Source organism: Cheilinus undulatus, linkage group 2 (genome assembly GCF_018320785.1).
Source record: "Cheilinus undulatus linkage group 2, ASM1832078v1, whole genome shotgun sequence".
Classification (NCBI taxonomy): Eukaryota; Metazoa; Chordata; class Actinopteri; order Labriformes; family Labridae; genus Cheilinus; species Cheilinus undulatus.
In genome coordinates this window covers 49,891,856-49,917,267 of record NC_054866.1, presented here as the reverse complement: position 1 = coordinate 49,917,267, position 25,412 = coordinate 49,891,856, and the positions used below count along the sequence as shown (strand labels likewise).

At 38.5% G+C, this 25,412-nt stretch overlaps 1 protein-coding gene across 3 annotated transcripts in view; it reads left to right on the top strand.

Annotated features, from left to right (window-relative positions):
• pak1 (p21 protein (Cdc42/Rac)-activated kinase 1) overlaps nt 1-25,412 on the top strand; it is a 104,372-nt gene that overhangs the window by 50,331 nt on the left and 28,629 nt on the right. For all 3 annotated transcript variants that reach the window (XM_041802454.1, XM_041802461.1, XM_041802444.1), the window contains 4 exons: nt 17,384-17,603; nt 19,679-19,773; nt 21,735-21,882; nt 21,972-22,009. In XM_041802454.1, coding sequence (XP_041658388.1) covers nt 17,411-17,603; nt 19,679-19,773; nt 21,735-21,882; nt 21,972-22,009 — 474 coding nt within the window. In that variant the 5' untranslated portion in view covers nt 17,384-17,410. The remainder of the gene's footprint in view (nt 1-17,383; nt 17,604-19,678; nt 19,774-21,734; nt 21,883-21,971; nt 22,010-25,412) is intronic.

The following is a 25,412-nucleotide window of genomic DNA, read 5'->3' as shown; positions in this document are numbered from 1 at the left end:
GAAAAATGTAGAAATGAGGAAGAAAATACTTAAAAACATCAACAAAAACTTTATTTTAATGGGCAAACCATTTAAAAGCCAGTGTGTTTGGGCCACTGAGGTCTTCATCAGAGCTTACAAACATTTGTAGGGTAGTCTCTCCTATACATTAGCTGATGACAATACCCAGTATGTTTTTCTAATTGATGTGTCAGGTTTTCTATCTTGTTATTTTTTATCTTGACAGTGAAGATAAAGAGATCCAGCACAGGAGCAGAGAAGAAGACTGCTAAAACACGCTCTAATGCGTGATCATGTATGTGTCAGAGAGGGTTATGTATGTATGCATGGATGGATTGGTGTGTGTAGGTGGGTTTGTGCCTGTTGTTAGTGTGCTGTCTTCTTCCAGTAATCGTGGCTGCAGAGGCTGACAAGGCGTTTCCAGGAAGTGCTGACATCTAAAGGCAATGATCCACTATGTGTGTGTGTGTGTGTGGGGGGGGGGTTAAGCATATATTCATGTACCTGCAGATGAATGTACAGACGGTATCTCTCTGAGTGTTGTCTGTTGAATACAAATATCAATAATGCACATTTTTTGAAGTGTTTTCTTTGGTGGATGCAGGTTTTTCTGACTTTCCCAAGGTGCTTAGAGATCAGAGATGGATGGATTGTGAACATTTGGGCTGATAGCAATGTGTAAAATAAACAGATGCTTTTAAGTCACTTATTTTATTGCAACACTCCCACCATGCCAACATTTTCTATCATTTGACCATGGAATCAGATCTGAGTTTGTTTGGCAGGTGACTTTTTCTGCCCGGTAATAATTTTCCTGTTTGATTCAGCAGTTAGGTGTACCAGATAAAATTACATCAGCTAATTATACCTGTTAATGCCACATTAGCTGCTGATGGTAGATGTTTGTCAATAGTGCTCATATCGGCTGATACCCTTTTTAAACTGAGGCATCAGTGAATCCATTAAGGCTCATTTATTCTCCCTTTACATGCAAAAATAGATCGGTTCATTTTAAATGATACAACTGCCCTTGCCCACATACTACTACATGTCGATTACAATGAGGTGGGATTTTAAAAAAAAAGATTGAAGTAGGTCACATGACCTGAATCACATCATGCTAGGGTGAGGTGTTTCTCACAGCTTCACAATACAATAGGCATGACATAATAAACATGTCCTACACTGAATTAGCCGTGTAAAGGTACATACTGATTGGGTACAGACATCTCTGTACAGTACAGACGTGTACTAACAGATACATGTGGAGCGAAGCTTATACACGGACAGGAAAACGAGAGTGCAGCTCAGACTGACCTGGAGGCCACACAACCACAGCAACAGCCTGAATACTCCCAAATAATCTGGTTCTGAAGTCGAGGGAAACTTTGACCTAGCAGCATCATTTAGTGATGGTTGGGACAACACGTATTAGCCTGGTGAGCCTAGCTGTTTTGCTCCTAATCAGCCTGGTGTCATGTGTTGATGAAGATTGGTGTTGCTGCAGTGTTTTACCTTGTTTATTGCACAGCTTGCATGACTCATGTCCAACTCCTGATTTTCTGGAGTTTGAAGAACAGTGCTTGGTTTGGTGTGAGGCATGCACTGCATCATGCAGTTTCATAGCTGCTGCCATGCTCTGGGTTTTTTGTTAACTGCACCATGGGGAATATACGTACGTTTTAAAACTGCTGTTACAGCATTTAAGGCTGTATGGATTCTGCAAAATCTGTATACATACGCCATTCATTGACCACATATTGCTGTATCAATTTTTTTGAGCACAAGCCTACGTCATGCTGCAACTTCTGTTTGATGTAAACCAAAAGCACAACTTTTGTTGTTTTTATGACCGAACTTCAACAGAGGTCTGTGACCATCAGAAGCCAGAGAACTGGGATCAGTGCATGCAGAGTCTGTACGTCTCAGGTGTTAAGGCTACAGGTGATTCTCCTTGGATCAGATACACCCCCATGATAGACCAGGCAGACATGAATTAGACAAGGCTGATCTTAGGTGTGTATCTCTTGCTATCAGTAGCACCTTGCCCTGGTTCTCATTAATATAAAGTCCATTAATGGCAGACGTGCCGATAGTTTTTATCTAGGTGTGTTCTGCAGTGTGACAGTAAAAGCTACTAAACACAGTGAGCTATTGCAATAGTTACACTGACGTAGTTAATAGTGTGACTAAATGCAACTTTGAATGTTTTTAGAAATGGTTGGTGATTTTTAAGTTAGTGTTGCACTGATAGTGAAAATAGGGCAGATGCCGATGCATAATTTTTGTTTATTTACTTTTGTTAATAGTTGATTTTTGTGATTGTTAACGTCCTAATTTAAGGCAGGGACCAACATTTGTTTTTATTCTTGAACAACAGTATAATTTTATTCTTTATTACTTTCGAGGGGACAAATGCGACAATAGATATCAACAGTACAACTTTTTTTACTTAAACTTACTTGACTATGACAGATACTGAGGAAAAAAGAACTGCTGCAGTGCTGCTTTAGCCTGAAATAATCACTAATCCTAGTACACTAATACTTAATCCTGTATCTCTTTTAAAAATGCAATGATATAAAAAACAAGATGTTTTCCAGCCCTACAAGTCTACCTCTTTGTTGGGTGCATGTTTTTATCTGCAAAGATTAGCATCTCTGCTTTGTTATACCTCAGTCAGTTTCTCTTCTTATCCAGGATGTTAGAATCAGCCCCGTCTCCAGCACCAGTGGTAGGGAATCCAGTCAGCAAGCTGTGCTCTAGCGCTTTCATAAACGTCCTCATCAAAATAGCGGTCTTTGTACCTTGGGTCAAATAAGGTAGCAGTGCAGAAAAATGGATTGGACTCTGTTTGCTTGAAGCATTTGCTAACAGCCTCTTAACACCATGATTAGTGGCTGCCTCCACATGCAAAAGTCATTTCAGGGCTCTTACAGAGGGGATCACATCCACAGCTGACTTCTCTCATCAGCTGTTCAAATGGAGAGAGAGGTATGACAATTTTTTTTTAAACGAACAGCTGTGAAGTTAAGGTTGCAGGGAGATTGTAGACAACGTGTTTTTGTTCCAAAAGGTTTGCATCATGTAAAACATACTATTCCACCAGATCAAGGTGTCCTGTTGCAGTCTTTTTGGATTCATTCCCGCCTGCACCTGCACAGCCTGCAGACATGAGAAAGCAAGGAAAGAATGTTTTAAGTGACCTATTTTTTGGCAAATTGCAACCACATCCAAGAGGCTGTAAAGTCCTGCCTTTTTCCACAATTTTAAGTCATTGCGTCGGTTTTATTGGCTCAGCACTGCCCCTTTGATAACAGTGGTACTGCAACATTTGGTCCATATTTGTAAGCTTTAAGAGAACGTTCAGAAATATAAACGAAATGAACACAACGTGTAAAGACAGTTTTATATAATGGTAGTAAATGTTTAAATATGACACTGCTGCCAAATAAATGATTAAATTCAGCTTTAAAGTCACACAGATCTAGAAGGTTTAATTCAAATAGCACATACTGTAAATTCAGTGCTGCAGAGACTGAGCCCTCTGATTAATGGGGGTTAGAAAAAAATGATCTGGCATGATTAACGTTGATGTTGAGCAGATGGCAGAGAGGAGCGATGGAGAGGATGATGAGATAACAGGTAGGAGAAAAAAGAGTGAACCTGGTGAAAAAGAGAAGAAGAGTTGAAAGGAAAAGATGGAGGAGGAGAAACAGATCTCAGATGGAGACGACAGAAAGAAAAGAGGAGGAGATGAAAAGTGAGAAAGTCGTCTGCTGGAGAGATGGATGTGTCGGCCATGACAGCTCAGACCATCTGTGACTCACAGAGACGCTGTAATCATCCTGTGTGTGTGTTAGTGTGTGTATTTTAATTCCAGATATCATATGAGGTCTCTGACACCGTGATATTTTCTCATCAGCCTGACAGACACTCACACACTCTCACAGTCATGAACACTAAACTGTGTGTGTGCATGTGAATGGATCTGCACACTGTCAAAAACTGACAAATGACTGCATGACCATGTAGAAAACTTCATACTTTTACAGTGCTCATGCTAAATGTGACGCCACGTTGAGTATTCAGACCTGTAGTATGCATTTTCTGTATGTTAGAAACCCCTGGATGTGACCCCACTGAACGCACCCAAACCGTGCTGCGATGGGGCATCATACTCCTCTCACATCCATTGCAAGGTAGCATGACATCTCCCCATCTCTCCTCAGAGTTTAAACTAGATCCCTTGTCTCCAGTGAAGGCCAATCTTAAGGCTTAAGCATACCAAGACATTTTGGACAATGCTACGCTTCCAACTGTGTGGCAACAGTTTAAAGAAGGCCCTTTTCTATTCCAACATGACCCAGTGTACAAAGCAAGGGCAATAAAGACATGGTTTGATGAGTTCATTGTGGAAGAACTTGATTAACCTGACCTCAACCCCATCCAGCACCTTTCTGATGAACTGGAACTGAGATTGTAAGCCAGGTCTTCTGGCCCAACATCAGTGCCTGACCTTATAAATGCTCTACAAAATGAATGGGCACCAATTCCCACAGAACTCACACCAAGAAGAGTGGGGGTTGTTATATCTCCATATTAAAATATATGTGTTTGAATACAATATCATTACAGTACCTGTTAGTTTAATGGTCAGGAGACCAAATACTTTTCTCCATATAGAGTAAATGTATATGTACAGACAAATCAGTTTTTAATGCTCCGTAAAAAAAAAAAAAAAATGAAGATCTGGGTTTTCAACGCACAGATTGTGACTTTTAACTTTAATGTTTTGTTCTTAAACCTTGTGAGGGAGCGATGAGTGTCTCTTTGTTTGAGGACAAAGTTTCCGTGTTGTTTGGAAATCCCTCTGACTCTGACTTTACTCATCCTCTGGTGATCGTCTTTACAAAATTAATTATTGTCTGACTCGGTGGTTTTTCCTCGTGTGAGTGATGAAGCAGACAGTGTTGGTCTGTTTGATAACAGGTCTCTGCTGAAACTGACAGCACTGTCTGAAATATGAGACCTCTGCTCCTCTCACCATGTCTGTGTTTATGTGCGTGTTTCTTTGTGTTGATGATAAGTTATGGTATCAGTGTTGATTAGTTTTAGATGAGTAATTCCAGCTGTTGGACAGCAGCAACCTCTGAAGATGAAGCCAGTGCAGATTAAAATGACTAGATTGTCTACTTAAGGCTGGCTGAAAAAGCACTGAGAGCTGCATACACACCCCGGGTTAATAAGTTTTACGATCTTGCAATGTCATTTGGCAGATGAGCTTATCCAAAGCAACTTACTTCTGGGACAGGTGTTCCTGGCCCATGGGCCCACACTGGATACTCATGCTCTGACTGGGTTTTGAACCTCCCATACCACAGTCAGCGATATAAACCACGGAGCTATCTAGCCAAAAAGCTGATTTTTTTCTGCAGAAACAAACCTGTTGACAGCCTGGTCCAAAGAAGATTTTGAGTGGAATAGATATCATTATTATGGGCACACACTATGCTGTGGATGATGTTCTAACTTGTCTAATTAGGTATACCATCTGTGAATAATTAGGAGTGTGGCTGACATGACTACAAGCCAACTTCTTGTAGCTGTTAGGAAGCTTGAGGTTGCCTCAGCCCTGCCTCTTTATCAGAAAGTTAATTTGAGACAGTGTTTTCACTGTCAGTGTTTCTCACTTTTGAAATGTTAATTTTTTATGGTTAATAACCTGTTTTTTAGTCCAATTATGTGTAATTTATCATATCATAATTCATATGGCACTTAAATATTGAGCTATTATTGTTGCAAAATTATTTGCAAATGCAAACAAAGATCTGTACACAAATCTGTTAGTATGTGTAAAGATCTGGGAATGTTTGCAAAGCTTTGAAAATTTGTAAAAGATTTTTTTACAAAGATCCACAAATGTGTGCATTAATCTTTAGACCAATTTGTAATTGTAGACTTAGTTTATTTTGGTTTAGAAAACTCAAAAAACTTAATTTTTTGCTTTAATTTGTCAAAATATTTACAACAACAACTGAAGTCTACGTCTCAATTGGTGAGAGGCATCTGGCTGCAGCCCTCGGGCAAACCTCTATGCTGGGGCGTTTGGTTGGAGACCTCTACGCTGGGGAGAAACCTCTACGCTGGGGCATGACGTATATTGCCCGAGCCGGCGGACCTCTCCGCTGGGGCGTGACGTATATTACCCGCAACGAAATTTCAGCTCTATCCACTTGCCGACGGGCTGACCCTAAACCTAACCAGTCGGATTTTAATGCCTAAACCTAACCAGTCGGATTTAAACGCCTAAACTGAACCAGTTGGGGTTTAATAGCTACTGCACGGTCCAGCGTAGACCCCTACGCTGGGCCTTTGCCCCAGCGTAGAGGTCGGGGTGTGTTGCTGCATGCCCAAATATAGCCCAAATATAATGTGTCATAAGCACAGCGTTGTAGTCATGTTAACAACAGCTAGGTCATGCTAACAACAGCTAACAGGCTTCACGCCCAAGCTTAGGCTTGGGCAATGACGTCACGCCCCAGCGAAGAGGTTTCGCCCCAGCGTAGAGGTTTCGCCCCAGCGTAGAGGTCTCCAACCGAATGCCCCAGCGTAGAGAATTGCTCGAGGGCTGCAGCCTGGCCCTCTTGCAATTGGCTGTCATAAACATGTGACTTTTGCAACACTTAAGCTGCACACGATCTGCAAATATGTACTCAGATCTGTAAGTGTAAGCACTTGGTTTTGTTGCCCTCAGTGCAGGCTCACAGGCAAGGCTGCCTTCCTGATCACATAGGCATCACAGGAAGGCAGCAGTTTAAACCTCATAAAAGCTTGGTATAACATCAACATGAAAGGAGAAATATTATCTTATTGTACTTTTGTTGTTCATATTTTCATTGAAAGAGTGAAGAAAGTAATGACTTCTTTTCTTCAAAATCATATCACAGTGATGGTTTCACATTTGCAGATTTGTGTACAGATCCTTGTATGCATTTGTAAATAGTTTTGCAACAATAATAGCTCCATACTTAAACATAAAAATTCGAGCTGTCTGATTGGAAATTTTAATAAAAATGCATTACATTTTAGAATATCTGACAATAATTGAAAGTTACTCTCCCCATTTTGTTGCATTTAAAAATTCCACTATTCTGCATTCAAAACTTTTTTGTTTCAAATTTGGATTATTGTACTTTTTAAGCAAATGAAAATTACTTCCTGTTTGGATACAGAGCTGCTTTTATTTTGAAAGAAAATATGGATCTTTGGCTGGATTGAAAATGATAATATGAGAATCGCCACAGAAAATGAATTTATTATGGATAGAAAAGGAAATAAAGGAGAGTGAAAAAGGTAACTGTTTGATAACACAGGGTTTATATGACTTTTGACTTCTCTACTGAACTGTTGGTGAGTTTTTTAAAGTGATTTTAGACATTAAAGAGCAGTGCTGGATTTGTTTTACGTCACTGTTGCTTCAGTGAGACATTACAGTGGCTTCACCAAAAAGAGATGACAGGGATAGTACAGCATGAGATTTATAGCAATTAAAAAAATGCACTAATTAAAGGACTCTAATTAATCATAATTAAAGCATTAATACAACATTAGTATAAATACGTTCGAGGCTGCACAGACGATCTGACACTACTATATTTGACTGATAAATCCTGCTTTACCATGTGTTAAACTCATATATCTGACTGTATTGTGTATCAAGCCAATAAATGACTCATTATAGCTTGTTAGCTAGTTAGAATCTCCAAAGTTCACTACAAGAGATAGCTTTTTTAATGTACTCAAGGCATGTTCTGAAAAACCCACAAGAAGAGGAGTTTCGTAGCCACACTGGATATCAGAGAGAAAACTTCCTCTGTAGAAGTGGAAACCAGGGTTAATTGTGGTCCGTCAAGTAAGCAGCGAACAAAAGGAATGAGATGCAGCAACAGAACAGCAGATCTCACCTCCTTATGCAGCAGGCTTTGGTTTAACATCCAGTTTATCCAGAGTAAAGGTAAACTTATGTCTGTCGTGGTTGCTGCCACAAAAAGACACGGTTAAGCTATAAAGATGAACAAGTATTTGAGTTTATATAAGAACTCAACTAAAACCAGGATTTAACAGATTGTTTCTTAAAGTGAAGTGTGTGTGTGTGGATGAATCTGTGTGTTTGAGTGTGACGTCTGTGTTTAACATCAACAGACAACAAAGAGGCCGTCACTTCCCTGTAAACTGTGACTGTTTGTTTCTGTGGCAGTAAACACACACCACCTTGGTTAAGTGTGTATGTGTGTGTGTCTCTAGGTGTGTGTGTTTGCTGTATTCTCTCCTTCCCTAATAAACAGCATTAAAGTGTTTGAGTGCTGAGGTATTTGCTTCAGTCTGCCTCCATATGTGAGTGAGTCTGTGTTTTCTGGATTTCCCACTTCCTCATCTGACTCACCTTGTGACATCATGTTGTGACATCACAGGGAGGACGTGTTGGTCAAAAGGCCGACATAGTCACACTCTCTCGATCTTTTTCTGTTGATTTAACTCTGAGTAGATCAGTCTTTCTGTCTTCTTTTTCCTCTGTTTTTTAAATATTTATTAGTTTTTTGTTTCTTTTTGATCTGAAGCCGTGAAAATGTCTGCCTGTGTCTGCTGAGGTAAGATCTACCTGCTGCTTTATGAACCAGATCCTCTGTTGTAGGTGAACCTATTTGATTATTGTGGCTCACGTTTTTCAGCCTTTTGTTTCTTTTAACTTTTCTTAAATGTTAAATTAAGTACAAACTTTTGGTTTTGCTTTGTTTCTCTGCATAAGTCTTAGTAGTTTTAAAATAGGATACAGACATTGTTTTCGAAGTATAGTTGTAAAATAAGATAAGATTAACTTTTTTTCCCAGAGTGAGTAATTTGTCTTTAGCTCTTCAGCTACGCTGATGCCATGAAAAAGACAACATTCAACAACCTGTACATTAAAGATTAAACACTTAACAGATATTAAGTTTCAAAAATGTCCTTGAACATATTGAAATTGGATTCTTAAAGTACCTTTGCAAAAAGGCAAAAAAGTAATTACCAAGGTTTCTGCAGATTGTTGAAGTCTTAAAAACAGTGTTTATTTTGGCAGTTATTTTTGATTTTAGTCTTAATTTAGTCTTCAAATAAAATTAATTTTTGTTTTTGTCACATTTGAGTCATTTCTACCCTTTTTAGTTTTAGTCTAGTTTTAGTCCATAAAAGATCCTCGCATTTTAATCTTTTCTTTTCATCCAAGCATTTTCTATTCTTGCCTAAATATGCACTCTTCTAAACCTGGGGTCCCTGCTTTCTAAGCTGAGAGGCAGAATAGCTACAGATACATTGGAGAAATATCACAGATTTTGAATGTCCAGTGAAAACTACATTACATTTTAGTCTAGTTTTAGTCATGTTGATGAAAACTAAATTTAGTTTTTGTCAGTTTTAGTCATCACACATCTATTTTTGTTAGTTTTAGTCTAGTTTTTGTCATGGGGAAAAAAAGGTTGTCGACGAATAGTTTTAGTTATAGTTTTAGTCGACGAAATTAACACTGCTTACAAAGTCTTAAATTGGACTTCTGAAATCTAAGGCCATTAAAATCTTCTTTTCACTTGTGAGAAGTCTTAAATTTCATATGGCACTTTGAACAAGGCATGCCTTTCATTCAACGTAAATGTATTTGTATCATTCTGTTATACATGCTTGGTCATACTCACATGGAAATTAACAGCCATCACAGCAATGAAGCTGTACGTGCCTACCTGTGTAATTTGTTTAAAATCAGCTTAGCAAACCTGCTAGAATGTCTCATAATAAATACCACCATACAGCATATTAATAGAATAGAGGCATTATATGTGACAGAAATATTCTAATTTGGGCATTTGTGGCCAGAAAATATTTTTCCCCTTTTCCAACGGATATCACATTAACATTAAATCTGGAATTTCAGCTCTGGTTCATTGCAGAGAAATCACATGTCAATTCTCAGGTTAGATATTTCAGAGCTGATATTAACTCCAAATTGTGATTTTATCTCCATGATGGTTTTCAGTGTTGTAGATATTCAACAGTGTAGAGTCAATTTGCTCCAAGCTCCCCACACTGCTGTTTCAAATCTGAGGGGGATATGTGGGTGGTGTTTTCCCATCATGCCCTTGGACAGAGTGTTTAGATGTGTTCACATGATGCCTGTTGTACAACGAAACACTTTTGCACCATGAGTGAAGTAACATTGATTAAGTATGAAAAATGCATTGTTTTGTTTTAATAATTGAAATTATAAGGGCTGGGCAGTCAATTGCAAATTGAATTAAATTGCAACATGGCATGTTGCAATTTTCAAATCACAGACAGTGCAATATTTCTTTAACCTCAAAAGTGTCAAAATACCAGTTTGATACAATCTTTTTTTCTTTTTTATGCTTTACACATTTTAAAAAATTTCAAGTGTCTTTATTTTTTTCTAAAAACCCCTACATTTCTTGCTCATATAATTATTTTTCTTTATCAGAATGAGAATAATATGAGAAATGATCATCCCCTTCAATATAGCAATTGACATCAAATTTGCTATTTGAGCCAAAATCACAAAAAGATATATATATTTTGTATTTTTTTATCCCTAGTTTAACTTATCTTATGTTGTGCTTGTTATAATATAGAATCATTTCTTGCTTAGGTTTGTTGATCAACACATAAAATGAGGAAACTAAATAATTGCATATTAAATCGCATTCAAAAAAGAGGTAGTATTTTTGCAAATTGTTCAGCCCTAGTTAAAAGTTCCTTTTAATGTGTTAAAAACAACACTGTGAGTGTTAAAAATTAGCATTGCAAGAGGGTTTAAATATTAACACTTCACAAAGTGTAAATTATCTGAACATGTGAGCATTGTATAAACTCAAATCGTCTTGAAGCTCACACTGGGAGTTAAATTAATACCGATAATTTAGCTGTATATTTGCTTAGATGTAGTGTTTAATTCTGTGGCTTTGTTAATTGAAAAGAAATGCTGGGAAACATTGTTTTTCATTTGCTATGACAGTATTAAACAAAAGGGAGAAGTGCCTCAAACTGCTCTTTGCACAGGGTCTACAAATTAATAAAACTGCCCCTGCATGCAATAATTTTACAATATACAGTATGCACACTGCCAGTGTTGTCCCTGTGCACGTAATGAAACCGCTTCTCTATGTAAGTGATGAATATGTCATACTGTACATACGAATGATATTCTCATTGTAGCATTCACTAACAGACTCTGTTTGTTTTCCACTTCTGTTTTTATCATGTTTTGCCACAGAAGAACCTCCACCTCCACATCCCCTCTCAGGAGCAGTACCTCTGAAATTCTCTTGAATTTCTCAGGTGTGACCACAGCTTTAGTCACTGATGGAGAACTTTTTTGTTCTTCCACATTTTCCTGTTAAATTCCTCATATTTCTCATTTGTTTAAGATTGAAAAAGCTTCCCATGCAGGATGCTATCACACCCCTGCAAACAGAGCAGCTGCTGATCAGAACTCAACACGAGGTCTTATCACTGAGGATGTAAACCATTCACACTCGATGAAACTTTGTGAGGTCGATTCCCATCTGCTATAAGAGAAACACACTGAGAACTTGCTGACTGAACATTCATCTTTTCTGTTTTGTTTCACGCTGTAAAACCTTTTCTGTCTCAGCTCTCTGCAGAGGGGCAACGACTTCACACATGTCAGGAATGTTGAGTCTGACTAAGCACGTGGAAACATTTGTTAGACGTCTCCTGTCGCTCTGTAGGAGAAAGTAACCCTGACTTTGCTACTAGGAGTTATTCCAGCAGGAGAAGCATGAGGAAAGAGTTACATTGTGAGAAGTACAGGATCCATAAAAAGTCAGAATATGCCACTTTTAAAGTTCTTTTGCTTTAGATCCAACATTTTGCTTCATGGTTTCAGTTCTCTGCATAACTAAAGTCACCTTTCTCAGTGGTTTAATGCATCAGATGGTGGGGATAAGAGTTTTAACACAAAGAGGGAGTGCTGAGGAGCTTTCTGTAGCCGTCTTTACAAATGCACTATGAAAAATGTCAGGTAGACTGCCCCAAAATCTTCCTGAGTTGCCTGCTTGTGCACCTCACGGTAGTGTAGTTTTTAGGAGGGCAGGGTCATGTTTACCATTATGTAGCATCCTTTCATCTTTTAAAATCAGTGTTTGAATGTCTGGTAAGTGAGGTGACTTTTTTGGAGAGAGGAGTGTTGTTCCATTCTTGTCTGATGTAGGATTCTAGCTCCTCAGCAGTCCTGGGTATATGATGTTTTCTGTTGGGGAAAGTCTGGTCTGAAGGCAGACCAGTTCAGAACCTGGACTCTTCTACTGTGAAGCCATGTTGTTGTGATGGATGCCATATGTGGTTTAGCATTGTTTTTCTGGAATAATCAAGGCTTTCCCTGAAAGGGATATAGTCTGTATGGGAACATGCTCTGAAATTTCTCTACGTTGTTAGTTCCTTTCCAGATGTGTAAGCTGTCCATGCCATAGACCAGGGGTGTCCAAACGGACATATGGCTGGGGGCCAAATGTGGCTCATGGCCCGTTTTTGATTAGCCTGCCAAAGATTCTTTAAATTAGATGAAATATGACCCTCAACACAGCATGAAGCGTTTGCAAGACTGTACCATGCTAATACTGTAAACAAACAAGTTTTGACAAGTTTTTATGCTGTTTTTTCAGGACTTAATTGAAACAACACTATAAATAGTAAACATATTGGCAACAAAAATAAAACAGATATCTTGATTTATAACACCGTTTTGGATCACAGCAGCAAATAGCAACACCAATGGTGTTCCAGGGGTGGAGCCAGTGGTAGTCAGAGCTGACCAGGGCCGGGTGAGATCTGAACTTTAGTATCAAGGTGAGGTATATGAAAGTGGCCCCACCATCCTTAGGTATTTCTATATGTGGCCCCCAATGGAAAAAGTTTGGACACTCCTGCTATAGACACTAATGCAACCCCCTACCATCAGCCTTAGTTGACAGGACACAGCATCTGTGGTTTTCAAAAAATAATTTTCAATTTTGATTAATCTTACCACTGAACAGGTTTCTATTTTGCCTCAGTCCATTTTAAATGAGTTTGGCACGGCCAATTGTGTCAACAGACAATGATTTCTGGAAATGTTCCTGAGCCCATGCAGTGATTTCTGGTACAGAATCATGCCTGTTTTTAATGCGGTGCCACCTAAGGGCTCCTCCAGCTGTTGCCCTGTCCCTACTTTTTTGAGACATATTGCTGCCATCAGATTCAAAAAGAGCTGATTTGTTTCATGAAATGGTAAAATGTCTCAGTTTCAACATCTGATATGTTGTTTATGCTCTATTGTGAATAGAATATGGGTTTATGAGATTTGACAATCATGTCTGATTTATACTGATTGATTCAGTTCTTCATAAAACAATACATTAGTAGTTTTGGCTTATAGCATATGTCAACAACAGACTATTTTTCTTCAATAATAAGAAATAGTAGTAGTAGTTAAATTCCTAGAGAAACCCCTTCAGTCTGTCCAAATCAAAGTCAGATCTCTTTATAACCACAGATTTGCTTCGTCTGAATTCATGTGGGAGTTGACTTCTTCCAGGTTTGTTTTGATGTACATCTCAGTATGGCTGTTTATGATCACCCTAAAAACAATAACAAATCAGAGCCGTGGCCGTCTTGACTGCTCAGTTTATTGCGCATTTAAAATCCTCTCTGTCTTAGTTGATGAATGTCACTGGAAGTTTCTAAACAGTGAAACAGAAGGACCGAAGTTTGTTTTGGTGTGGACGGTGTGGAAACATCAGCATACTACGCTCATGTTTGAAGACAGCAGAGAGGACAGAGGAAAGCTGCAGCCCTCACTGCTGCATCATGGGAAAGTTTTTAGCTCTTGATTGAATTTTTTATTTTAGTCGTACTGAATAATTTAGTTGGCTTTATTTATTACTGCAGTATAATGTACTTGAGGCAAAGCTGAGATAAAACACAGATAGAGAGAAGGGGAGAGATGCTTCCTCTGCTGATAAAAACACCTGAGAGGATCTGGCTCTGTCCTGAGTCACTGCTGTGTGCTGTCACATCACATACTCTTCACTAATTCTGTATCAATGAGGGACTATCAGAGCGGGCTTGTGTCAGTGTTTATTCTGACGGGCTGACCCACATCCTCTCTCCTCAAGGGGGCAGTTACCAGAGCAGGTCAGCTTGCAGCATGTTGTGGTGAAACCAGTCATTAAATGTCCCTCTTCTCCTCCCAGCTGTGCTCCAGGTTCTCCTTACACAACCCAGAGTGTGAGTTTGTGTATTTTTGTGTTCATGAGTCAGACTTGTACGTTGTAAGAGGGAAACTTTCTGCTCAGTCGTCTGCATTAGTCAGCTAAGAGATTATAGATCAAACAGACCGCTCACTCAGTGAGCCAATGGAAATTCACAGTGTGTTTATTTTTATTTACAGTGGACTTTAATTTTCTGATGATAAACTTTTACTTTGATTTAAAAGCCAGTAACAGCCTCGTATACTCTGAATATGTTAAAAATACTCTCAGCTTAAGTAAAGAGGCTAAATATGTGGAGCCAAATCACAGCAGCTCTACAACGAAGAACAAGGAGAAGCAAAAGGAAAAATCACAGCTTTCTGTGTAGGTTAAAAGAATCGAGGATTCATAGCTTACATGGGAGAGCACATGCCTTGCAGGCAATAAAGGCTTCATATTGCTCTACATTGTAGAGAATTTGACAGTCTTTTAGCGCTGCAAGATTTGTTAATAATTTGTGATTGTGATTTTGATATAATACTTAAATGGTATTGTTACGGTTATGAAAATACAGAGAATATTTATGGTTTAGCAGTCTGTATTTCTCAATTCAAAACATACAAATATTGAGTAGCATAAAAATACAAACCTGCTTTCATAATAACTTTTATTACATTTTTACAGTTACAAAGGTACAGTTACAAAGTGTTACAGTGCCGTTCTGTTGGCATTTTTGTAAACTCTTCAAATGCAACTTTTATGTGAAAATGTAATTACACAGCCTGCCACCATGATTGCAGTTGGGATATGTTATTGTGCAGCACTATAGTTTCGGTTGCCACCTACACGTTATAACCAGATTTATCAATTTATTTAATTATTGAATAAAAAGAAAGTTGTTCAACTGAATGCTTTAACCAATCAGGAGATAAGCCCAGATTATGTAAATAATAGTGCTGTTATTCAATTAAAAAAATTAAACAAGTTGATTAATCATGATTAATCACAGCATTTTTAAAAAATAGTTAAAGTATGGTTCTTAGATTTTTAAAGGTTGTTATTGTCAAGTGTTTTATTTTTATTTTTTTAATTCTATATACAGCAAATTGAAAGTGCTGACCTGAGTCCTTATCGATACCACTATCAATACTTTCTATAGTTTGGTGGAAAGAAAAAATAAGGGCAAATATTTAAACTACAAGTGGCTGTAGCTGAGTAGTGCTTGAGTTAAAAAGCTATGGTTCAGTCTGTCACATCTATTGTATTTCCCTCAAATATAAACACATATTCACAACTGTATTTATTGAAGTTTCTCATGAAAAACTACATTTTCCCATTTTTATGTGACATTTGAACACATCATAACATAGAATACAGTCGTCTAATTTACTAAGGTTACCTAAATGCAGCACATTTCTACACTGGATTAATATTGTTAACAAACAGGACTGTCTCAAAGTTTTGGAGCACTTTTCAGCATTTATCTGAGCAGATGAAGAAGAAAACTGTCCTGAAGTAGCTGAACAGAGTGGTATGACCATGGCTTGATTACGTGTTGTTGTTAGCGTCTTTGCTAACATTAGCAAAGATGTGCTTTGCCTTAAGGTTGAAATTAAGACTTTTTGTGCATCAGTGTAAAGACAGTTTAACACTGCAGCATGTACCCACAATTTAGGTTTTGTCTTAACTAACATTCACCAGCTTTTTAAAAAGGAAATTACCAATAAGCAGACCTGGGTCTGTCTCCTCACTCATCACTGTTAGCTGTGTCTGACCCTCTCACCTCTTCACCCCCAGGCACGTAAACATCCGCGCTGGAAGACTACAGGAGCAAGTTGTGGTCAAACTGAGTCATATGATTAAATTGCGTTGTTAAGGTTTCAAGATTAATCACAAGCGTTAACGCGCTAATGTTGACAGCCCCAGTAAATACAAAACACCATCAAAGAAAGAAAAACTCAGAGAGGAGAAACTAGTGGAATACTGCTGTTAGACACTCGGCTGTTCTTTTAGGGCAGGGCCTCTCTACATTTCAGCCTGTGACCCTAAAATGACAGCGCCAGGGACCTGGGACCCTCATTATCCCTGGAGGTGGTTAAAATGCAATGTTGCACAAAGCATCATGTTCAAATATACATTCTCAGGTTTTTTCTTAGGCACTACTTACATTTAAGCACAAATATCACGTAATAACTAAGGTTTTGTTTTAAGTTGAAATCATTTTTAGGAGATTTTTTACAATAGTGGATAAAATACACGAATATATTATGATACATAAGCTTTGCCTTGTACTTTTGTGATTTTAGTGAGTTCTCGAGTGCAGTATAAGATTTCAAAATGAAAACTCACAGTTTAAATGAATGTCAGTTGTCCTGATGTAAACTAGTGCTGCACTATTTAGCAATATGGGCGAATCATGATTATATTGGATGATATTTTGATTTACAGTTATGATATAATACATAAATGGTATCATGAATCTACTTAGTTCTCAAGGAAAAGGTAGAAAATAATGATTGGTTTGCATTAAAAAAACTGATGTTTCCTTTCTCATTTCAAAATAATTTTTTTTTTTTTTTTTTAGTTTTTCCTTTTAAAACAAAAGGGGTCTTCTACAAAATGCAATAGTGGCACTGTTGTAAACTTAAAGGCCTTTCTGAAGACAGTTTGGTTAATCTTTCAAGTACTGCTTAACACATAAACAGTTGCAGCTTTTGTGTGGTTATGTAATTGCATGGTCTGATATTTTGATTATGCCATTAAATTAATCATGCAACACTGGTGTAAACATGCTTTATTTTGAAGAAACAGCAGAAAAAATGTCCTGTTCTGCAGTGCAACATATCGCCACTGTTCTAAGCTTTCTTTTACCCTCCTCTATGTGGTCATGTGACTGAAAACTATTAATAGAAGGCTAGTACTGGTTCTGAAATGGATTGATTTGTCAATAAAACATGATAAATTATTAGTTTGCACCTATTGAGAACAAATCATTCTTCTCTCTTCCAAAGAAAGAGTAATAATATGTGTGTTATGAACTATTTCACTGTGGGTGAAGATAAAATTCCCGTTGGTTTGTTTCTGTGCAGGAGCAGCCGGCTGCAGCGTAGCTGAAGATGTCTGATAATGGGGAGGTCGAGGACAAGCCCCCAGCTCCACCCATGAGGAACACCAGCACCATGATTGGCTCCTGCAACAAGGACCCCGCCCCCCTCAACCATGGCTCCAAGCCCCTCCCACCAAACCCAGAGGACAAGAAGAAGAAAGACCGCTCAATCAGATTTATACTTACTGGAGGGGGAGATAAGAGTGAGTACTGAGGTCTGGGTCTTATTTTTCACTATGGATGGGATCTTTAGAAACAGGTTTCTGCACTGAGGCTGCAGTGTGTAAAAATAAATAAGTGTTCAGAAATCCCCAAATAACCATTCTAGAGTGTGAAGGGTTGAAGTGCTGGGTAGCTCCTTGTAATCTTACTGATTAAAAGGCTTTGCACACCAAGTCCATTATTTTTGGAGGCATTTTTCAGATCTGTGATCTAACTCAGTCATACCATGCACACTTAGCCCAAAGTATTTTATATTCCTGTTCATTTAGACTTGCACCATTTGCAGACTTTCATTTTTAAGGGTACCAGAAACCTCGATTTCTCCGGGCTTTACCTCAGTCACTCCAGTAGCTGAGGTGTCATCAGAGATATCAAGTTTTGATTATGAGACACAGCTCGATCGATACTTAGCAAACACATTAAACTCCTCAGTGAGCCTGCTTCATCTCTCAGCCTCCATCTCTGCATCAGAGAGGTGTAGTGGAGTTTTCAGTGTGGCCTTATTGTGTCAAAGCTTTCATCCAACTCTGCAGCAGGATGTAACTCACTTTAAGTCCTCCGAGCTCCTTTTGAAGTCTGTTAAGGAACATACTGTTTATTTAATCATGAGTCTAGTTAGGAGCATTCCTTTAATATAGCTGTGTTAATATTGAATGTGTCTGACAGTGTCGATGTGAGGTAAGGTAAGCCAACAAAGAGCTTAGTATGAAAAACTTAGGCTGAAATGTCTTCAGCTGGCCACCATACAGAGGATGCCTTGGCTAATTAAAACCAAGAAACACAGAGCAGAGTCAGATGGAGAACTTTGAAGCAGGAAAGGGATGAGGTAGAAAGAGCTGAGGGCTCATCTCAGAAAAGGAGGCACTAAAAAGTGCTGCCATCATAGGATGAAGTATTTCAGCTTCTCAGAACTTCCTGTGTATCCCCTGAGTTTAAACTTGGCCCTATTGTGTCAGTGCTGGAGGTAGACTCTTCCATATTATCTAAAGTAGTAGTAATAAAACCAACAACAGAGCAGGGTCATGAAAAAGTTTTGCATAATTAGATCTAATCAGAATCCTTCTTCCTTATCATGTCTGTGATCTTCCCTACAAAAACGATAGCAGAATATGCCTAGATAGTCTGATAATAATTAGGCTTAGCACTAACTATAAGAAGCTGAAACCATATACAAGATTTTACCCAATAAACAAGTTCTTTGTATGCTTCACACACCACAACAGATTACCCATGATGCTTTGCAGGAAGCCGATGTCCCGTCCTGCATCATTGTTAGTGATCCCAGGAGGATCAGCCATCTGAGACTCTGAGCAGAGTAATGATTTCCCAGAGGATCGCTATGCTTCGTTTGCAGCATATGGTGTCTCCTCCTCCATCTTTCTCTTACTCTAGCTCTAGTTCTCTCTCCATTGTTGTTATTTTAAACATTTTTTTAAATGTTTCTCTATGCTTTTACTCTCCTTAATATCTCCTACTCCTGTCCTTTGCACTACTTCTCTCTGGAGTCGAGACCTTTTTAGGAATTATATACCAGAATCTCATTGTGCATGTTTAAGGAAAGAAAGTGCTGTTAGGATTTTCTCTAACATTGAGTTTAATAATTGATTCAGCATCTCTGCAACTGTAATGCACCTGTGGATAGCAAAGTTAAAGGGGACATATTTTACCCCTTTAAGACAAGTTTATATTGGACTCAGAGGTCCCCAAAACATGCCTGTGAAGTCTGTTGCTGAAAAAACACTCTAGTATCTGATTTTTGTTTCAGACCTGCTCAGAACAAGGTGTTTCTGTGGCTTTAAATGTTAATGAGCTGTCTGACTCCACCCCTGGCTCCACCCCTCTCAGGAAATGAATGTGGCGTAGTGGATGTGGCTCTCCTGATCCTCCTCTCAGCTGCCGAGATGAGGTGCAGGAGTATAGGTCTAAGGAGTGTAGGGTTACGTCACTGTTTACTTATGTTGCAGTTGCACTCAGAGACCTTCAGTTGGAGCCAAAGTGCACCAAACTAAATCCCTACACACTGTAGCTTTAAAGTAATCCCTCTCTTTTCTTTCAGCCTATAAGAGGAAGGAGCGTCCGGAGATTTCTCTGCCGTCAGATTTCGAACACACCATCCATGTGGGCTTTGATGCAGTTACTGGGGAGTTTACTGTAAGTGTTTGTGTTGTTGTTGTTGTTTTGTGTTTGTTCCCATGTGTGCTGTGAGGCTTCTAAAGCGACCGCAGCATTCATCTGTGGTGGCCAGTCTGTGTCTGGTGTGTTTGCATCATTCTTTAATTGCTCACCAAAGGACTCATGTTCATTGTTGCGTGCGAGAGAGTGTATAAAAAGTGTGTGTCTGTGTGTTTGATGCACACTCTCTTGGCAAATGAACCTTTTTAAATAATCACATTAGACAAAGACGCCTTGTTTAGCTGACTCACTTGATCCGCCTGACCAAGCTCGTTTAGCTGCGAGTTTAAGTGTGTGTGTGCGGTCGCTCCTCCTTCCTGTCCTGTAATCTGGGACATACAGAAGTTCCTGCTTTTCTCCCTCATGCAAACATCTTTACGGTACTCTGATCGTGTCTGCCATTTTTACTCAGATCAACACAACATTAATGTGATTCGTAATAAGAGTGGATAGACAGAGATGTTGTGTTGGGTAGACAGATGAAATGATGGTCGGACACAGAGGTGAAGAAGAGACCTGAGAGAGCAGGGATGGAGTAGAGGAGGGATGTTTGTGTGCTACAAACTGACCCAGACAACAAGAGAGAGAGGGATGGAGAAGAGGAGATGTGACCCAGTTATGTGACTGAAGTACAAATATGACAAGACCGCCTTGTTAGTACTCCTTTGGAAGTCTGTATGTGTGCTTTTGTGTGCGTTTCTTTCTTTCTGTACATTTTAAAATAATGTCTGTATGTAAATGCCATTAACAATAAGATAAAATGAAATAAGATACCATAGGATACAGTTCAGTGGGATACATTATAATATATGATCTGAAACAGAAAATTCAATTCAATGTAGTGTTGTACTCAAGACCACACTATCCGAGACCAAGACTTACCCGAGACCAGAGTGCACCAAGACCGAGACAAGACCAAGACTCTTGGGTGTTGAGACTGAGCCCAAGACAAGACCAAGACCTGGAAATCTTTAAAAAAAAAAAACAACAAGATTGAACAGTTAAAGAGATTTCTCTCTTTAATTGTAGTTATCTTTTGATAAATTTTACAGATAAAAACAAGGTGTCTGCAACTCTTTCAAAGCAAAACATGCAAAAATCTCAAATCTTAACAAATTTGTTCAACTAACTTCTTGTAAAAAAAATGTATCCTTGTATGTATTTAAAACCCACTGACACGTCTAGAATTATTTTAAATATCTGAAAATGAGATGTTTATCTAGATTTGTCAGGTGAATGAGGCCTAAAGTAAGTGTTCAGAGGTATTTCTGACTAGAATTAAGATGGACTGATGTCTGAGTTTTTGCAGGTGAAGTTATTTGTTGTTCTAGGAAGTGCTTCTCCACATTATCACATTATTGAAGTCAAAGAATAGCAGACCAGTGCTGGTCTAGACTGGTCTTGATGGAAAATCCCAGGCCAGCCAGTTCGAGGCCGAGACGAGACCAAGTAAAAATGCTCTCTAGTCCCTGACAAGACCAAGACATTCAAAATGTGGTCTGGAGTTCGGTCTCAAGACCAAGACCGTTCTCAAGTACTACAACACTAGTACAATATGATATGATCGACAAGGTACAGTGCGGAACAATACAGTAAGATACAGATTTTATTTTAATTTTTAATTTTTATTTTACTTTTATTTAACCAGGATTTATTCCCATTGAGATACAAAAATCTCTTTTACAAGGAAGTTCTGGCCAAGACCTGCAGGATCCTGCATGAAGGTTGAGTGAAAAAAAGGTTTTCACTCATTGTGCTGACAAATAGATAAAATTATGTCATCACTGTCTTATGTGTTTGGATTGTTGTGCTTTACTCTTCCACACTTCTGCACGTATGTCAAAGCACACCCCTGTTTTAAAAAGTGCTATAAAGATAAAGTTTTTATTAAAGTTATTTCCATATGAAAACCTTATGTACTTGTGTGTATTTGTGTGTAGGGCATGCCTGAGCAGTGGGCTCGGCTCCTGCAGACCTCCAACATCACCAAACTGGAGCAGAAAAAGAACCCACAGGCCGTCCTCGACGTCTTAAAGTTCTACGACTCGAAGGAGACGGCCAACAGCCAGAAGTACATGAGCTTCACAGGTACCAACAGGAAGACACTCAGACACGAGCATCTTACTCTTCATCAGTATTCTTTTGTCTCTAATTCCTCACTGTGTTTATTCCTGCAGATAAAAACACAGACGCCTACAACTCCTCCAACACAACGGTAAGACGTAACAGTGTTGCATAATCCAGTCTCTCTCTCGCTGCTTTTATTAAGAAGCAGAGAAAGAGTCAAAATAAAAACTATTTATAAATCAGCGGAAGCTACACCCATGCTAAAGCTGATTCTGTCTTGGTCTAATTTATATTCAGTTTCAGTTGTTTTGAAATGAAAGGCTATTAAATTTTCTAAAATAATTCAACATCAGCAACTTAATTTCTCTTATTGTTGCTTAATGGTATTATAAGTCTTTATATTTATACTGGTACCAGTGAGTGCCCTAATGTAAGCACTTGTATCCCTGCTAAATTTGCATTAGCAAATATGCAAATCTCCTAAGATATATTCCAAAATCTTTGATCTAACCAAGTTGTAGGATTTGCTGCTTCTGCATTATTTCTTTGGAAGGAACCTTAAAGGGAAGTTTGAGGGTAACGGTAAAGGTAGACTCTTTGAGGAAAGTAGAGCCTGTCTGTCGTCCGTCAGGGTGACGAGGTATGAAAGGATTATAAGAGAGGAAGGAGGGAGAGCGCCGGTGTGAGGCGATGAGGAGATTAAAAGAAGGAGGGGAGGAGATGAGGTTTAATCTTCCATTTGACAGGACGGAGTGGAGAGCACGGCAGGAGATGCAGTGTCGATGGCGGGCTAGGGGGAGAGAAACCAAACAGGTGAGATGCGAGAGAGACGGGTTGATAGAAACTGAGAGGAGAGAGGACAATTCATTTCAAGGACGACTGCATGTAAAAGAGCTGAAAGAGGTTGGAGAAGGGCAGGATCATGTTTCCACTGAAATGTTTTCAGAGTTGGTTCTATTGTTACATCTCTGTTTGACCTCCAGTTTAAATGTAGCACAAGTTATCTCTAAAATGTTGCGTCTATATTATGATGTGATTATTCTTCATTTATGCTGAGTCTGGCTTTAGAGAGCAACCAAACCTCCAGGTTACTTTTTGCCTGAGTATTTGTGTATTTAGTTGTTCTGTTTATCAGTTAGGGTCCAGATCTTGACATTTGAGTACAAAGTATTTAACTTCTACATATTGTGTTAGAAATGCAGATCAACTGCTCTGTTGCAGAAGCTGCTGCAACTAAACTTTTCTGTGGCTCTGGTTTCTGAAGTTAATTTTTATATTTGAATCTTCTTTGTTAGAAGATTGGTAACAATTTAAGACATCAAGGATTGTGGGTAAGCTCATTCTTTTCCATGAGATTGCAAACAAACCATATCTTTCTTTAAAAAAAAGGGGTGATAACACACAAGCTTGTACCCTGAACAGAAAACTTAAATTGTCTGTAGTTTAAAAAAAAAAGTTAAATTCAGTGTAGCAGTCAAACAAAGTGATGGCAGGGTTCACCAATCATTGTTTCACACTCAGGCAACCCAAGCTAAGTCTATCTTGGATGGTTATGACATTATGGCTGATAATGAAATCTAAAAAGCAGCTTAGACTGAATGATGTTGTGGCTGATAAGGGACAGTAGGAAGGAGGGAGTGGCCGTGTCTAAACCCCCTTCCTTCCAGTCCTTTCCTTGACTGTGAAAAGGCATTTTTGAAAATTTCAGGGTAGATGCACCTTAGCTGATTTTTCTTTTATTTGACCAGGAAAACTTTGTTGAGAGTAAAAATGTCTTTTTCAAGAGTTGCAAAGCCAGGCAGCAGTAAACAGAGATTTGGACAAACAAAGAGCAATCATACTTAGCAAATATTATACAAGAAATGTAGTCTTAAAGGCTTCAAGAGACACAAGAAAACAATTCAACAAATTAAATATTAATCAAAGCATCTGCAGCAAGATGCATCTGCCTCCAAGTCTTTTAACTTCCTCTTGTGTCCAATAGGATCAGTTCATTCAGTTTCAAGTCTTTTTGTAAATCATTCCAAGTTTGGGGAGCAGGAAATGTTAATGCCTTCTTCCCTAGTTCAGTTCATACCTTTGGAACAGATAGTGGGAAAAAAATCACTTTTTGAAGAAAAATCCTGCATGTATAAACATTCATAATTAAGGATATTACTGAAGATGAAGAAGCTACTGAATGTAAATTCCACCATCATTATAAGTGAACTCTCAATATGTGCATGTTTGCAGATTATATGGAGCTACGTTTGCTAATGTTGCTATTAGGATAGCGCTGACCAGTTGTTCACTGAAGGACATTTGATAATGCAGTGTGCTAAACTGAAATACACTTAAGGCACTAACTTTGTTTTTCAAAGGAATATTTTAACATCAGATAAGATATTAAAGGTCAAGAAGATACCACGTTGATATCCGTACAGAAAATGCTATAAGAGGCAGTCACTTGTCCAGCTGGATAGCAGCTTGGATACTACTCACTGTAGGGTCTTCCTGCTCTCACAGTGATGTAAAACAATGACACCACTTCTCCTTCAAATCTCTAATTTCACTAAAAATTACCTCTTACATCACAGTGGAAAAGTGAAAATTGATCTTCACCTTTAAACTGCTTCATTTAGAAATTTTCATTAACTTTTCTATTCATTTAAAGTTCTTTTTTGCTCCCTTGACAGCATTCATCAACAGTGCATTGGTGCTCAAATAACATCAGTTGTGCCTATAGCAGGGGGCTGCATGTGCAGAAGATTATTAGTGTTGAGATGCATAGCACAACAGTCATCCTAGAAGAGGATAATATTAGATTAGAAGCAAGGCTGCAGAAAAATGTTGAAATAATGGCATAATTTTAAACAGGAGTTGTTGCATTTCAATTGGTGCATTTACAGGAAGGACCTAAGAGTAGATATGTCTTTGTGCAAGTAGATGATGATTATATTTGAATTTAAAACAAACACAAACAACAACAATATAAATTTAAAAAACACAGGAAATGTACTTGGGTAGCTGTAAATATACCTGGGTGGCACATGCAAGTAAAGTCTAGTGTCAGAAGCACTGAACTGGAAGTTCCTTGTTTTTTTTTTTTTATTTGTTTGTTTTTTCTTTTTTTTTTCTTTTTTTCAAATTGAAAGCAAGCTTTTATTCAAACAGGAAGTAAAGTACTCTTAGCTTAAGACAGTGGCCCTCAAAGTAGGGGTCGGAACCTTTAGGGGGGTCATGAGACAGTGAAGCAGGGGAAGGTGGGGGTCCCTGATCTCTGACAACGTTATTTTGGGGGTCACAGGCTGAAAAGTTTTGGAACCCCTGGCTTAAGACAGTAAACATTACAAAGTAAAAGCATAGCAAAGAACAATTTCTTTAGAAAATCTTGTAGCCTTATTGGTAACCTTGACTGGGTTACTTGTACAGTAAAAGCAGCTGAACTGGAACTCACTAAAGAGTAAATGTGTCACATTAACCATGGATCACTGGACGTCAGTGAGCTATTTTGTACATGCACTCCTGCACGTTTCATAATGTTTAACAGTGTTAAACAGTGTATTTGGCAG